The 16,392-nt window shown below is 39.3% G+C and overlaps 1 protein-coding gene across 2 annotated transcripts in view; it reads right to left on the bottom strand.

Moving 5' to 3' along the window:
• Nucleotides 1-16,392, bottom strand: part of LOC117936948 (A disintegrin and metalloproteinase with thrombospondin motifs 14) — a 42,790-nt gene that overhangs the window by 23,003 nt on the left and 3,395 nt on the right. For both annotated transcript variants that reach the window (XM_034860486.1, XM_034860487.1), the window contains exons 3-4: nucleotides 8,735-8,891; nucleotides 4,800-4,996 (exon numbers count right to left, since the gene is read on the bottom strand). In XM_034860486.1, coding sequence (XP_034716377.1) covers nucleotides 4,800-4,996; nucleotides 8,735-8,891 — 354 coding nt within the window. The remainder of the gene's footprint in view (nucleotides 1-4,799; nucleotides 4,997-8,734; nucleotides 8,892-16,392) is intronic.

Genomic DNA, 16,392 nt, shown 5'->3' with positions numbered 1-16,392 from the left:
TTACAGGTGATATATAAGGTTCAGAGGAGGGGAAAATATTTATGTTTCCATAAATCAGTAAGTATTTTAATTGGGACATGTTTGTAAGGGTTTTTATTACCAAACATGGAATGATTTAGCTTCACAATGCACCCTCACATTTCTCCAATGAACTAGCTACTGAGAGAAAACACATGTTTACACATGGTCTTTTAAGGCATGTGGGTTGACAGTGAGTGTGACAGACTCATAAACTTAACATATATCACTTTACAAGTTTGGAAAACAATTTGTGCATCTGTACATCTGTGCATAATTTGGCATAATCTTCGTCATTTGTGGAATATTGTATTTATTTATTTAAGTTTATATTATGAATGAACACACTCATATCAACTACTCCTGCTCACTAAAATGTATTTTATTTTCACACATGCTTCTATTAGAGTTGCAAGGTGTGAGCCTTTCTTAGGTATCCCTGTTTCTGGACTTACAATTCCAATTTATTCTATCATAGACAATGTTACGTGACTGACAGTAAAGGACCCATAATGGAAGTGAATTAGGCTACATTTTTGCTAAAACTGATGTTGGAAATATCAATTTCCTTGCAGAAGTCATCCCAAAAGGATTAATAAAGAGAAGTCTAAGTCTAGTCTATTTACATTGCTACAGTTTGGTTTGTTTGAAATTTACTCCCAATCTCAATTACACCTCTCACTTATTTTTATCTATAGCAAAGGCAGCCGAAGTTCATGGATATTGTAGTATAAAGTAGCTAGTTCAAAACATGGTACCTCACAGGGTTGTGATAATTGAAACGTTTTATTTCAATTCTATTGCAATTTAATTATAGTGTCAAATCATAACAGACGTTATCTCAGGAAACTTTCCAGCTAGAGTAGGTTTAGACTCCACTATATTTTACATTGACCCAACCAATCTCCCAAGAGCTAATTTATTCAGTGTCCAGAAACAATTTCCACAGATCAGTTTTTTATGATAAGCGCACCACAAACAAAATCCCATTTCCAGTATTGAGATGGCAGCAGAAATGTCAGCCACAGATTTCTTATAAAAAAACATAAACCTATTTGTCCAGGTAAATGCCACCAGAGGTAATTGCGAGAATCCTATTTACCTTATCAAACCTAAATGTAATTCACTAGCATGGACCATGCCACAACTTTGTGTTAGTTAAAGATTTAATGAACATTATGAATGTGTAGATAGATGAATAGCTGTGGATGTCGTCTGATGTCTGGTCTGGGAGGATGTATGATGACCGTATGGAGGAGACTCAGAAAGGGGGGGGTTCCATCTCGGAAGCAGTTTTCGCCAGAATAGTTTACAGACCCCCAAAAGAGTCAGATTGTGTAGAACTGAGTTGTGTGTGGGCTAGACGGAGATTGTTGAGATTGTTGTGAATGTAAGATCGGTATGCCTGGGATGGCCAGCAACCTAGGACCTGAATGGTTAGGTTGGAGATGCCTGATCTGGTGGCTGTGGATGCTGTGCCGATGCAGAAGAGTGTCTGGAATATTGTTTGGGTGATATGGCTGAAATGCAGAGAATTCTGTTCGGATGTTTTGAAACCAGAATCGAGTGGCCATTTTTTTCCTGTTTTGGTAATGAAAAGTGGGTGTTGTGGAGATGCCTTGGCGGTGTACCTGGAGCCGATGTATTTGATTAGTGGCTCGTAGGGGCTGAGGTAGGAGCTAAGGTGGAAGATGTAAATGGGGAAGGAAACTCCCAACTGATCTATTTTACTTCTTCTTAGTGTGAATATGAGATGGTGTGGATGGTGAGGTCTGATAAACTGGGGTGACGAGAAGGATTATAGACGGATGAAGTCGTGCGGCAGTGGTAGAGAATAGCTGTTCACACTAGCTTCTAGTCTTTATGCTAAACCAAGCTACCTATCTACTAGAGCTAAGCAATATAACAATATTTTTTCGATATCTAAATATCGTCTTAGATTATGGATATCATAATAATGTAATATGGCATAACTGTTATTTTTTCCTGGTTTTAAAGGTTGCATTACAGTAAAGTTATGTTCTTTTTATATTTTTACATTGTTTGATTTACTCCTTATCGCCGAGCCCACCATCTACTGGCTGTAGCTTCACATATTGCATACATACATGAGAGGGTTTTTCATATTCTCATCTTTTGGCAAAAAAGGGAATAACTCTAATAGTCTTGTCCCAATCTTGGTTTCCAGAAAATCAGGTCAATATAGCCCAACACTGAAGTTGAACAAATGGCCAAGACTAAGCACAGAAAACCTACAACATAAACAACCTTCCCCTTAGTGTGATGTCACCTGAGTAGAGTAAATGCCACGTTTGAAAATAACTTTAGTTTGACATATACCAACTGTATTATGTAATGAATGAATTTCTTTTAAATTTCAATTCTGTTCATTATAAAGCAAAACAATCATTGTTTAATGTTTACGATGCAAAAGCTATAAGGAATATATTTTGAATACTTTGCAATCCTGGTGTAAAATTAAAACTGATCATGGTTTTTGTTAGTATCACTTTTTGGTTGATCACCTCTCAGCCTGTCAATAACAATGATCTACCAAAGGTCATCGAATAACTGGTGTGTGAAATTCAAAAGAGGCCTGAGGTGAAGTCCAATGTTCTCATTATGTCCACAGCAGAGGCGCTGAATAGCTGGGATTTTTTTATCTGTCTGTACCCTTTCCAGCTGCTACCGATGAAAGCATATGCAAAAGAAATGCCACAAGTAGTAATTTGCTTCATGGAAATCACAATCCTGACAGAGACAGTATTTGAGCATACATATCTGCAGAATTACAGGGACAACAAGCCATACGTGAAAAGCCAATATGATGTATAAACAAACAAATAACTAAGTATGCAAACCTCCCAAATTGGATTTTCACTGTCAAAGAAACAAGTTTTTTTTTTCACTACAGTTTCATGTCATGAAATCTCTCCTCTTTGTTTTTGTGATTTAAGCTCATTTAATTATCTAAATATTCTAAATTTACGCTTCAAGTTACTTTTCATATATGGGAACAGTGATGTTGTCCAATGTTAAAACCAGAGATGTCCTTTTCAGGCTCTTTCAATATCAGCCCTTGTGCAGGCTCATAAAGGTTGAGATATAACGAACAGAATAACAGTGTGACTCTATGCTAAAACGCCAACAAGTGTAAGCCACTAAGCTTTCACTGGGTAAAAATCATGACCGCTCAGAACAAAAGCTCTCACTGAAGAAAGGCTATCTTGGCAAAAGTCCAAATTTGCTCTGGGACGCAGGGTTACACCCAAGGCATTTAAGCAAATATTCTATTCACAGAAGCCCATTCAGGTCAATAAATGCTCCAAAGAACACTCAAGAGACCCCATATTCTCCTGGATTTGTTACCAGCTCAGACTGGTCTATACTGACTATCTACGACCATCTATATGCTTGTGTTTATTTTGGACCTTAAACAGAGAAGCGGTTAGAAAATGAGCGTAGCATCAAAAAATAGCATCTTAAAAGTATCATGACAACTTTTGTAAATACTGAAGTTGCATATTTTTTCTGACTCAGGGCTCTATGCATTCAGCCTTTGAAAAAAACTCCAACCCCACATATACTGGGATGATTACAAAGCCAGAAGGAGCACACAGAGGGCTGGAATCGGACTGTTGTGCCTGAAAACGAGAGTAGCAGCTGTGGGCTACAGGCGCTAGGTGTCCCTGGCTTGTGTACAGCATCACATTGACGTAGACAAAACCTGGTCTGCGCTCAAACAACACAGCCATTGTGCGGCAGGCACCTCAGCAGTCACCTTGGCTTTGCGCAGACAGGATGTTCAGTAATCAATCCCTCAGGGAGAGTTTCTCCAGGTGGTACTACACATTCTGCAGCCACGGAGCAAGGATTCAGAGGGATTTGAGTGGGCAGAGCTCTTTCAGACACAGCAAGCCTGTGGCTTACGAGTGGAACTAAAGAGTTTTCACCCTCGTTTGTTTAAACTGTGCCTTTCTTTCTGAAAGTGTCACATTTCTCTTGTCAATTTTTACTCAGAATGAAGGGGGTGTATAGATATTACTTTTAAGAACTTTACTTGATTTCACTTTATAGCTCACTCAATATCATCTATAAGGACTTCCTGGAATTATCTTATCCTGCCAGTGATCTGCAGCTAATCAAACCAACATGCAGGGTCCAAATGGTAACTGTTACAGACTGAAACCAGCACCCTGTGAAAATCTGACTTGAGGGATTTGCGACCATTAAGTAGATTATGGTGGTAGGAGCTGGTGATACCCGTAATGAATGAGCTGAGAAATATTTTCACCTCTCATCAGTAATCCATAAACAGCTCCAGAAAGTGGGGGTATCGAGTGCAATGTGGCGAGGTCTGATGTCAGAGAGGGCAAGGAGGGAAAAACACCTCTACAGGTCGAAAATTACCAAACTCAGCAGTGTTTTTATGCCAAAAAGGGATATTTACAGAGCTGCAACTGTCCTTTAGTTGAGAACCGATTCATTGTACAAGTTATTTTCAAGAAAAACTCAGAAAGAAATCACAAATTCAAGGTTGTCATTGTTAAATTTCACTGCTTTTCTTTATTTTATTTATTAGTGATTTTAATTATGCGTTTGTACTATTTGGTTTCAAGACTTCACCTTTGACTTTTTGAAACTATGACAATCAATAAATATGGAAAACAATCAGCCCATTAATCAAAAGCGTAGATATGTCACGTTGGGAATTGGCATAAACAAGGAGCGGGTGGTAAGAATTTAATAACGGTTTTATTCAAACACAAGAATAGACTTACTATGTTCATGAGCGTGAGAACATAATTCTGCACATGCTCCTTGCCGTGGAAGCGCACCACCGAGTCATCCACAGCCAGCAGCACCTCAATGTTGTAGTCGTCTTTCTTTGCGTGCCTCCTCTTGCGCTCGGAGTCAGACAGTTTATGTTCGACGAGATCCAAAGCTGCAGGGAGGTCTGCGATCCCAAAGTTTGCCACTGCAAAATACAAGCAAAAAAAAAAAAAAAGGTTCAAGTCAATGAACAGGAATGTGATGCATGTAGGATATTTCTTCTGTTATTTCAGTTTCTGTGGAGGGATTTTTGACTCTGTGAAGCCAGAAAAACCTCTGTCTTTGAGTGTCAGGATGCGCAGGAGGAATTCTTTGGGATCATAGACAGGCCTGTGGATGTCATATTTTCTAAGCCACTTGCTCTCTAGTCAAAATACTCCCCTTTGGCCCAATGCCAATGCACCCTTTGCCCTGACACTCTGTTTTGTGTGTTCTCATGTATGGGTAGTGGTGTCCCAGACTATTGTTGGGAAAGAGAAGTAGGCATCATATCATGTGATTTAAATGTATTCACAGTATAGACCTTTTGTAGATGTGAGAGCTGCTGGCCGGGTCTGACTGTCAGTTATGTAGTTCATGGGGAACTGGAGCCAGGATAAAAGCTGTTAATATGTTACTTTACTTAGTTTTTAATATATTTTCAATTGAGAAAGTTACCATTTTGATTCCCAATATGGGGTCAGTTTTCCAAATGACTCCTGTTTGGAAATTTGCTGCAACGTTTTTGAAGACTAGAGCCGCCAGTCAGACTGGCCGGCGGTTGTCTCTGGTGATACTACTGCGGAGAATGCGCCAACAAACTTGAGTCTGTTTATGATAACGCTGTCAACCACTAGTGATGACATAGCAGGGTCTTGAAGAGTTGTCCCATTTCACAGGGGAAGATTTCAAATCACTACCCTCTTTTAACTCTGTTCACAGGGACAAGTCAAATAGGAAATCGGATTGGGCCTTAGACTCAATCAATCAATTGTTGGCCTACAGAATGAGATGTGTATTTTCTCTCAGTCCCACATTAAGCTTAACTATAATATTTGCATTCATAGCAGAAATCAATTTTTACCAATGTCATGCACAGTATGCCGTCTTTCTTTTACAGATTCAGGCTACAGCCAAAAAAAACAGATGTCTGAAGATGAAATTAAATGTCAGATACAAAAAAAAAGAAAAAATAGACTTTATTGTCACTCCACAAGCTTGTGTACAACTAAATTTGCTGTACCGTACCTGAATATAAAAGTGATAAATGTAATAAAAACACACAAAAAAAGTTCAAAAGTTCACAGTCATCCTGGTAAATAAATATATGAACAGTATTGCACGGGTTGTATTATTGCACATCCAGTTCATGACACCAAGATGTTTGATTTTGTTCAGTTCAGTTGCATAACAACTGTCCTTCAGTCTGAAGATGTAAGCTTTGAGTGCTCTGTAGCACCTCCCAGAGGGTAACAGACAGAACAGGTGATGACAGTAAAATGAAGTGATCCCTACATTTGGACCATTTATTTGACAGGCTGAAAACCAAATTGGTATAATGTGAGAAACACCTGGAAAACCTGGCTCATCCCGTCATCAAATTTCTTTAAAAATCAATCAAGTTTCTGATGTCCCGCTACCTAATTAAGCAAACAAGTCAGGTTTTGGCGCCACCCCAAAGACGTTTTAGTCAGCCCCAAAGGAAAAACACCAGCACCAACATGATAAAAATTGAGAATACAAATAGCAGTTTCAATCCTCTCTAAATGTTTTTAAGATCAATTTACCATCCAACGTTAAACAAGCAGAACAAACTTGAATATGAGCGCTAATCTCAGTTTTATCTCTAGAGTCAGGCTGTACGGGACTCACCCGGTGGTTTATTTAAATATTAATCTCATTTTTTTTGTTATATATTTAATTTTTATAACTGTTTATTAACTATTAATTAACATTAACAAATAAAAATTTATTCATGCATAGTATACATTTTTGCTTTTTAAACTGTCTGAAATAACAGGAAAACGCATAGATTTCTGTCAAATAAGGTAAGACAGACCGATCCTGCTAACTGTTGTCATCCCCCAAAAGTCCATTCTGAGCCAGGAAAAACCATGCAAGCCATTGCAAAATATCCTTTAAGGAGGTAATAACAATTCTAAATATAATCGCAGCATTTGTTGACACAATGAACGGGTCTGGCTGAAATTGGCTCATGGCAAATGGCCCAAAGCTAGGAATTATAATAATCTTTTGTAAAAGATGGCAGTGATTCAAGCCTGCCAGATACAAATGGAGACATGAAACATTATCTTGTGCACACCAGAAAATCAATTGGACGAGGTATTTTCACAAGTACAATGTAGAAAAATGAAGGATGAACGCTGTGTTCTGCAAAATTTACACCAACAACTGGCTCCAGGAAAATCTACCAAAACGCAAATTAATGTAAAAAACTATAAATTAACAGATAAACAGATAAATGCTTAACAGGTGACAACGTATTTGCACCAGTGGCAGCAGAGCAAATTAAAGATAAATGTGTTCAACAACTGCAAACACTGGACTATTTTAATAAGCTGCAAACAACTGTCACAGTTCAATCTTATCAATAACACATATTCTTACATAATTTAATTTTAATGTTATAGCAGTGAAACATCAAAGAAGACTGACAGCCTTAATTGGGACATTGGTTCTCCCATCAGGATGTGATAGCATTGTAATGGACAAAAAATCTGACAAAGAACTTGGCCTGTGCGATTATTCTATATAATTTATCGTCTTTCAATGAAATCATAATGACGAATTACGCCGTCTAAACAGCACATTCCAATTCATATTTCTCTGACTATCTGATGTGTAGTAAATATGTTGATAGAATATCATTTGAAACTTGTTTTGTTTTAACATAACACTAATTGTGTGCATGCATCAGTCTTAGCATCAGTGTATAGCTGGAACTTTTTTTTTTCTATAATTTCCCTAGAAACTGTTGTGTTCATGTTGCGCTAAAGTGCTTATTAAAATAAGAATTACTTGTTACTTCTCGTCTATCAAGTTAGTTTATTCACAAGTGAGTTTACAAAAATAGGTTTTACCTTGAGGTTATTTCATAAACTGTAGACTATTTAAGTAATTTCTACAAAACATGCTATATTGTGACATATATCAACATCAAGATATGAAATAATGCTCTATACTGGAATAAAACATATTGGCCATATTGCCTAGCCCTACCAAAAAAATACAAAAATCCACAAGAAGCTTTTGAACAATGCTACAAATACAGGACAATAATGCCTTCCTATGTGAATAACATCTTGTTAGAGCAAGTTGATGACTGAGGGTGTTTTGCGAGGGGTACAGAAAAAGGAATGGAAAGGGTAGAAATGGCAGCAATATACAAAAGAAATCTAGCTGCATCACTGTGTAGAAAATTCTAGAAGGTTGGTAAAAAGGAGGCTTTGAAATTGTGAATGAGATGCTTGACTAAAATTAAGCTTGAGTGCTGTCGAGTAAAATATAAATAGCTATGATGGTGACAAGGAAGGAATTGAAAAAGGAATCCATGATGGAGTTGGGTCGTGTGACTGCAAAGGAAAGATAAAGCTGCATCCATTTTTTCGTATTCTTTTGCTGACCTGGTTGTTATGGCGAACGTGTTACCAAACGGTTGCCCGTTCACAAAACTACCACACATGAAGCGTCATTAGCATTCATTTTGAGTCATGTTTTTGTCCACCTGATGATGGAAGTCCAATAGTTACTCTTCTTCTCGCTCTTAAACATATGCACTTGATCACACAACTCATTCTCGTATTCACACACCGTCAAAATACACACAAACGCACACAATGTTTTTTTTGTTTCCACCGACGTCAAGCTTTTTCTCCTCGCCTACCTTCATTGTGGAGGTCCTCCCTCCTCTGGCCCGTCTCCCGCTTGATGGCTGACCTGCGGTAGACCACATGGACACGCCCCTTCACTTCCACGTCCTGTTGGCCCTTCTCAAGGGGCTCGATGAAAAACTCCCCATTATCAGTCCGGATCAGACCTGCCTGGAAACAGAAAGCTTACAATTAGTGCAACCCTCCTCCTTCAAAGGATGGCAATTCACCCAGGGCAAGTAATTAAAATGTACCTGATCAACTGGAATGTTTTTAAAGGGGCCGGATAATGACAATGACCCAGTTTGATGCAATTTAGGGTCCATCACCAACAAGCCCTTTACCAAGAGTGTCAAAATTATTTTGCAATGAATGTTTCTATCTGCTTTATGTTTTAATAGTCTTGCATTGTCAGACCTTCCTCTACAGCGCTGCGGAAGAGGAAGGTCTGGCTAGTCAACACAGTATTCCGGGATGGGGGAAAAACGTGCTCTTGATTATCTGCATTTCTTTAAACCAATCACAATCGCCTTGCCGGAGAGCAATGGTGCCTCTGCAAAATAGCCTCAGGAAGGAACTTGCCAACACAAAGGAAGTGGAAGGCGACGGACATCTAGCCAAAATGAGGGTCATCCGGCAGAATTTCCAGCGGCACCTGAACAATCCCAGTAATGATATGTGATATACATATGTACATGATATGTATTTATTTTAATGAACTCAAAGTTCTGTTTTAGCCTGAAACCAATCTGTGATGTTCAAAGAATTCAAAGCTGCTTTTAAAGTACAGTTTTAAGTAGAGTTTACTTCTTTGAGTAGTCACTTCCTCTCAAGCAAGCCTAATGTACTGCTGCTATAGCTGCACTGGAAATATTGTGAAATTGTGTTTCAACAGAATATTCACCAGAATGTCACCAGAAATGTAACACAAACAATGCAGTTCAAATGGTTGTTTGTTAATGGCATGTAAGCACGTGGTTTGACACTTTAAATTCCATGTGTCTGTAAAAGAAGGATTCAAGAGCTGAATCTCTGTCTATATAAATTAGCAATGACTAATTCCCTGCATTCTCCTTTTCAGCATCTGAGATGTGAAGTAATAATGCAGTGTCTTGATTGGCGTTGGCACAACACATGAGCGCAAATATTTCACGCAAAGAAAACATTCTCTGGTTCAGGCCTCTTTGTTGTAAAAAAGCTACGCCGTAGGTACGTACGTAGATACATGTGTAAACTAGACCCATCCCAAGGGACCCTACGCTGAAGCCTGACATGCACCTCTCAAAAAATGTATCTACACATTGCAGAAACTCAGACCGCAACAGCTGTGGCTGGTCCGCTTGGCCGTGGCTTGGTAGCGTTGCATTTCCATCTATTCATATCCGGGTTACCTTCTCCGTAAACTACCTGAAAACCGAGAAGAGTGTTAACTTCTCCTGCATCATATTTTTGACTGTGGTTAGGAAGGAGAGACACTTTGTTTCTCTCTCTATGCCTCTAGAGTCAGTACTCTCCAAAGCTAATCACCTTAACTCTCTTACTTGCTCTACCACACACTCCCCATGCACACACACATGCCGGCTCTTCTATTCCCTTAAAGAGATAGACTAGAACAACACAGACACTAGCGCACAAGTATATACTTCAGGCCACTTAACGTACTGTAACAATCATGGTTAATTATTGGCATTTAATGAATTGTTGCAATTAATGGCAACAATGACAACAAGCATGTGTGAACATTTTAATTTTACCTGGGAAAGCTCTTATTGAACCAATTTTCTTCATTTACCACTTATCAATCTGCATTGATTCAGTACGGGCATTTCCTTAATATGAGAGCTTTGTGAGCAAACCCGACATGGTTTGCAGTCTCTATCTTTCTTTTAGTGAATAAAATACGACTTGTGCCTATATTACACAGGCAATCAAGTTTTCACAAATGAAATTATGTCAGGGCCATTTTGTTTTTAAAGGTATAGTAAGCAATATTAGTCCAATTCACTGTCAAACTCAGCAAATATCCCCTCACAGTCACATAGCTTTCTATTTTCTGTGTGCACTGAAAAAAATCCTGTGTTCCTATACGGCTCTGGCTGTGTCAAAACAAACAGAAAGGTGTGCACAAGCACCAAAACATTACTCCATCCAATGAGTGATGGGGTGGATGCATGTGAATGTGCCAGGGCTGCCCAGAGATTGCTGAGAAACAGCAAAAGAGGAAAAAAAATAGAAATAAAAAACAGAAAAGTTGTGTTGCCATGTTGGTAAACTTAACCAGCACAAGCTGCTTTTTCTGATTACACCTCACAGTGCAGTTTGTTTTATTTCTCATTTTCCTACTCCTTATGAAGAAAAAAAGAAATCTATCCAGCCTATCATTATACTCGTGAAGAAGGCAGACCAACAAGACTTTGGCAAGAATTTGTGTATTTGCAACTGCAAAAAGAAATTTAAATACAGTGCAGTTAAGAGAACATTGTGCCTAAAAAAAGCTCCTCGGCACGCTGCAGCTTGGAACTAACAATGCTGCAAGCTTAAGCGTGGACATGTGACAGCGAGGGAAAAGAGGAGTGAAAGAATCTGTCCAGCCTCTGACCAGGAAATGCCAAGTAAGACATGCTCGAATACTTCCTCTGTGGTCTCTTATTTCAGCAGTGGGTGGAAAAATACGCCGGGCCTGTGAGGTGAGAGCAAAACTAATCTGGAAGGGCCTACAGAGGAACCAAATGTAAACATATGTACACTGCACAGTGAAGTCTAGCGGGGACAGAAAGCTAATGGATTTCAAGTACATCCATGTATTATTAATAACATTTAGCCTTACATCTAGCCATGCTAACAGCTTGGCTCAAGGCTTGATCAGTTTGTCCACCACTTTGGTCCAGACTGAAATAACTCAATTGTTGAATAGATTTCCATGGACTTGGTTCAGAATTATATTAATTTGGTGATCCACTGACTGTTTTCTGTAGCACAATCATCAAGTCATTTATAATTTAACTTGACTTTGTCAAATAAAACAGTGAGGGGCGGACATGTTGCTTTGTACACAGAGGAAATTAAACCCTTGAGCCTGGGCCTCACCGGCGCCTTGAGTCATAAATAACAAAAGTCTGCTCATCACACTGAACTGAGTGAAATTCATTTTTATCATACACTCATCATAACTCATCTTTAGACAAATTTAATTGTGAAGTTTGTTTTGGTTTGTTTGCTGTTAAGATTTCACACTGTGATGCTAAAGCACAGAGAGATTGGTTCTTCTAGGCAAAGAGAGGTGAAGTGATGCAGATGTTATCAGGTTGTCCCAATGGAAATGAGCGTTCATACACCTGGGATAATTATGAGAACTTCCGTGGACAGTGGAGGACAGTATTCAGTAAAAAACACTCTGAAGCCCAGGCAGTGAAGCATCCAGCGGGTGTCACTGACACCGCAAAGAAAGTCATATATAGCTAACCCTTAAGCTCACCAGTGCACTAAATTCCACACATCCGTTAGAACAACTTTGAAGGTGGATATTTACTGTATGTAATTTCAGAGAGACTTCTTTCTGCTGTGCAAACTTACAGTTGGAGTCTGTCACCTGCTCAGTGCAGCATGCACACCAGGGCAAGAAACAAATGAGGTGAGAGGTGGGGAAATCACACAAATATGTTATGCATGAATATGCTTACAGACAGTGGCACAGCTTTGGTTTCAGATGAGAGGACACAGTAATGTAAACACATCAAAACATTTCAAATCAATTGAACAAATAACAAAATACCCAAACAAAGACAGACACTGCCACAACATACTGTTAGCTTTAAAATGCTGGGATCCCATAGATGTATCCCTTAAGGTACAATAACAACACACAATATAGAAATGGACAACAGGCCATGCTTGAGCTGCAACGTGCAAGGAAATCAAAGTCCACCCGTCATTCTAGGCCTAGGGGCTTAACCCGCAATTTGTGGCAGATTGTTAAGAAACATGTAATTTCGGTTCCAGGCACGCTTTGTTGATTCACAAGCGTTACACAGAGAGGGAGTGAGTAAAGCGGTAATCCACTGTCAACCACTGAGATCAAGGTATGCACACATATTTCCCAGAGGTCACATGGTTTACTTTCTGAATTCTATGTAAAAAATCCATAACCAATCTGACCTATATCGATTATTCTAAAGATTCTGGCAGCAAAGGACAAGCTGGTGATGCTGGATAAAAGGATCAATAAGCCGGGAAGTAAATCATGGCTGAGTGTTGCTGGACTCTGGCAGAGTCACAGGTTTAAAAATAATCGCTGAGACAGCTTGTGGGAGAAGGGGATTACTACTTAATCCCTTTTTTATCAGCTTTCACATCTCACTTTGCAGAACCACAAAGGGTAAGCATAGGAGGTGATCACAACAAAGATTAAAAAGAGAAAATTGGACATAATATTACTAGCACCTATTTGCTTAAAACTAATATCACAGAGGGGATGAGTTATAATAATTCTCCAATTAACTGGATCACTTAATGGAAGTGGAAGACTAGGATGCTGCTGTGTTGTGAGAGCCTAAACAGGTCACCGGTGGCCTGAACTTTAAGGTTAAAGAAGCGAGCTTGCGAGGTCGTTGGTTTAATCCCCAGACTGACAAGTGGGAAAAGTGAAAGAGCAGCGCTTTTCCCTCCCTCATTACCACCCTGAGGTGCCCTTGAGCAAAGCTCTTAACCCCAACCGCTCCAGTGGAGCTGCTCAGTGGTCAGCAGATCAGACTGCGTTTGTACTGGGCAGCTTCCAGGTATGAATGTGTAACTGTCTGAATCAGAATGGGTTCTAAATCACTTACCTGGATAAATAAAAAGGTGAAATCAAATTAAAATTGATTTCTGCTTAAAAGGACTCATACTACTATGAATATCATTATTAGTATTTCTATTATTTTTATTATTATTAATAGAAGTAAATGTAGTAGTGATCTGTGAGTGTGTGTGTGTGTGTGTGTGTGTGTGTGTGTGTGTGTGTGTGTGTGTGTGTGTGTGTGTGTGTGTGTGTGTGTGTGTGTGTGTGAATGAGCCCACACACACAGACACATGCTTAGACAGACATACTGTCACAAAAAATGATTTGACTGAAATAAATCAAATCATTGGCTGGGATGTTAGACTTCCACTGATGGACCTCTTAATTTAGTGCCTTTACTACGGTGCCAGCACAGTACTGGAATACTGGACTGGGACCAGCCCTGTGCAGAATTCCTGCAAACACACATGAATAGAACAATTTATGCAAGCATTTTCCATCTAGAACGGATGGAAAACTGCCCCACCACCCCAAAAAAAGTAATCCTGCTGACTGTTGCTAGGTGGCTCCCTCTTTTTTTAACTGATGGACACAGAAATAGCACTCTTCCGATTGCAGTTATCTGGCACTCGTGTTTCCATCACACATGTAACTCAATCAGCCCATCATCTGCACTAATACCCAACAGATGAGCAGCACCGGTATTACCATAGCCATCACTCATCGCTCCACAGCAATAGTCCATGCTCGTCTGGAGCACACAGCTGTTGCGATCTAGCAGGCATTACAGTTAGAGGGGAAGATATCGCAGACACTGACATGTTTGTCAATCAAACATACTCTGTATTTAAATGAAACCGAAAGTCTTGTTTTAAAGTCATTTACTTGTTTTGCAACCTCAGCTTACAGTCTGGTAAAGCTGTGAGGCCAAATATGGCCAGAAGATATCAGATTAATTTGCAGCTTTACTCTATTAATTAGTTATCTGTCATGACCTTGGAATGCCATTCACTTTGCACCCCGGGGCACTTGGCAGGAGACCAAGTTAACGTAATCTGTTACTTGTGCCTTGCGATTTGAGTCATCTCTGTGTGAGCGGCTTTACTGCAGAGGAGACACTGATAGCAAACCTTATCATGGGAATTCAGCTGAATGAAGTTATTGAAGAAATGCAAGGTTAGAAGCTGGGATGACTGCTGGCGTGTTCTTCAAGCCTGAGCACTTTTGTTTCTAGAAATGCCCATGCTATAGGAATAAAAGAATATCTATGCAACTGCGTTATACATCTGCTTCAATAGTGAACACATCAAACATACTTTCAAAGATGGATTGCTGGTGATACGTAAAGATATCCAGCGCAATGTATCAAAGAGATAAGACCCGCATGCGGTGACCTCAGTGCATGCTTCAGGTTCTTCTTCTTCCAAACTTGTTCCTTTCATCAGACATTTCCTCTATGTCCTTCAAAATCAAAGAGATACTTCAGACTAAATAATTTGCCTGCAAACTGTCTGTTTAACTTCAAATGCCTCCCGAAAACCCCTGCATGCACAGACAGGTCTATGTTTATGTTATGCAATGAAACGCATGGACAGTATTCCTAAGAGTCTGACTACAGCCAAATCACAAAAGAAACATCTTTTCCAATGTGCAACGAGTGATCTCTAGCCAAGCAGATATTCTTGCCTAGTTCTTCCGCTTCCACCGCAGAGGTGAATGCTGACATGATGCTCAAAGTTTGACATTGGAAAAATTCAACAGAAGCATATTTCCAGACATATTGTCCCACAAACTGCATGATACACAGATCTCAATGTTAGTAATATTAGCTGCAAAAGTTATGAAAACTGTCCACAAATAATACACATTGTGTGATCTGGAACAGAGCTTTCATAGAAATCAATATGACACAACCCTGTCAAACGTAAATGTTCTAAAATAGGAGAGACACACAACACACTGAGCGCCATGGACTACATGTGCTTCGAAGGAAAAGAAGACATGTTATCTCATCAAAAATGATCTCAGACCTGGGTCTTCTACATGATGACGTTGTTTGAATATGAGTGAAAGTGTGTGTGTGTGTATTTACCTGTAAGTGCCTCTGTGTCTATTTGAAACCGTGCTGCTGCCACTTGCCAGGACACTTTTGTAAAAGAGATTTTTAATCTCAAGGAGTTTTTTATCCTGGTTAAATAAAGGTTTGAATGAATGAATGAACAAGTATCTATCTACAGTAAAAAAGAAGTTAACATACACGCTAGAAGAACAGGAGCTAACAAAAGACTGGTGCTTGAAATTTGCTTTCTGTAAGACTTCAATCATAACTCCTAGGCTTCTCTACTGAGCTCATAACTTCTTAGCTATTATTGCTTACTGTATTAGGCCTTGATAGACATCACAGAGCACTGTAATAAAGACTGCAATATTTTGTGCAATTAGGTTTGAATTGAGCATTGAATACAGCATTGCCTCACTTTTTGTCTCTTGATTCTGAAAAGGAGACAAAGAAAAAATAGCTCTGTGAAATCCATTTTACCTAGTTTTCAAATCTTCTGCGCGGATTATTGTTAATAAAGAGAAGCAATGAGAGAGAGAAAATGTAGTGATGACAACAAACAATACAAGAGGCGTACATTGTTTGTTGTTCCATTGTGTGCTGATCCAACGTCAAAAGCTCAACTGTCTAGACAAACGCGTCGAAAAGCAAAGAGATGAAATTGTGGGCTTTGTGGGCTGACAATTATAGCTGCTAACAATTGATTTCAATCAAATACCTAGGACTTCATGATATAAAGTGTGTGTGTGTGTGTGTGTGTGTGTGTGTGTGTGTGTTTCTGTCTTGTGTGGAGACAAATGTTATCTCGGCTCCCCTCCCAATTGCGTCTTCATGGC

The sequence above is a fragment of the Etheostoma cragini genome, chromosome 21 (assembly GCF_013103735.1).
Source record: "Etheostoma cragini isolate CJK2018 chromosome 21, CSU_Ecrag_1.0, whole genome shotgun sequence".
Taxonomy (NCBI): Eukaryota; Metazoa; Chordata; class Actinopteri; order Perciformes; family Percidae; genus Etheostoma; species Etheostoma cragini.
Note: the sequence above shows the minus strand (reverse complement) of the source record. Positions and strands in the feature narration are given on the sequence as shown.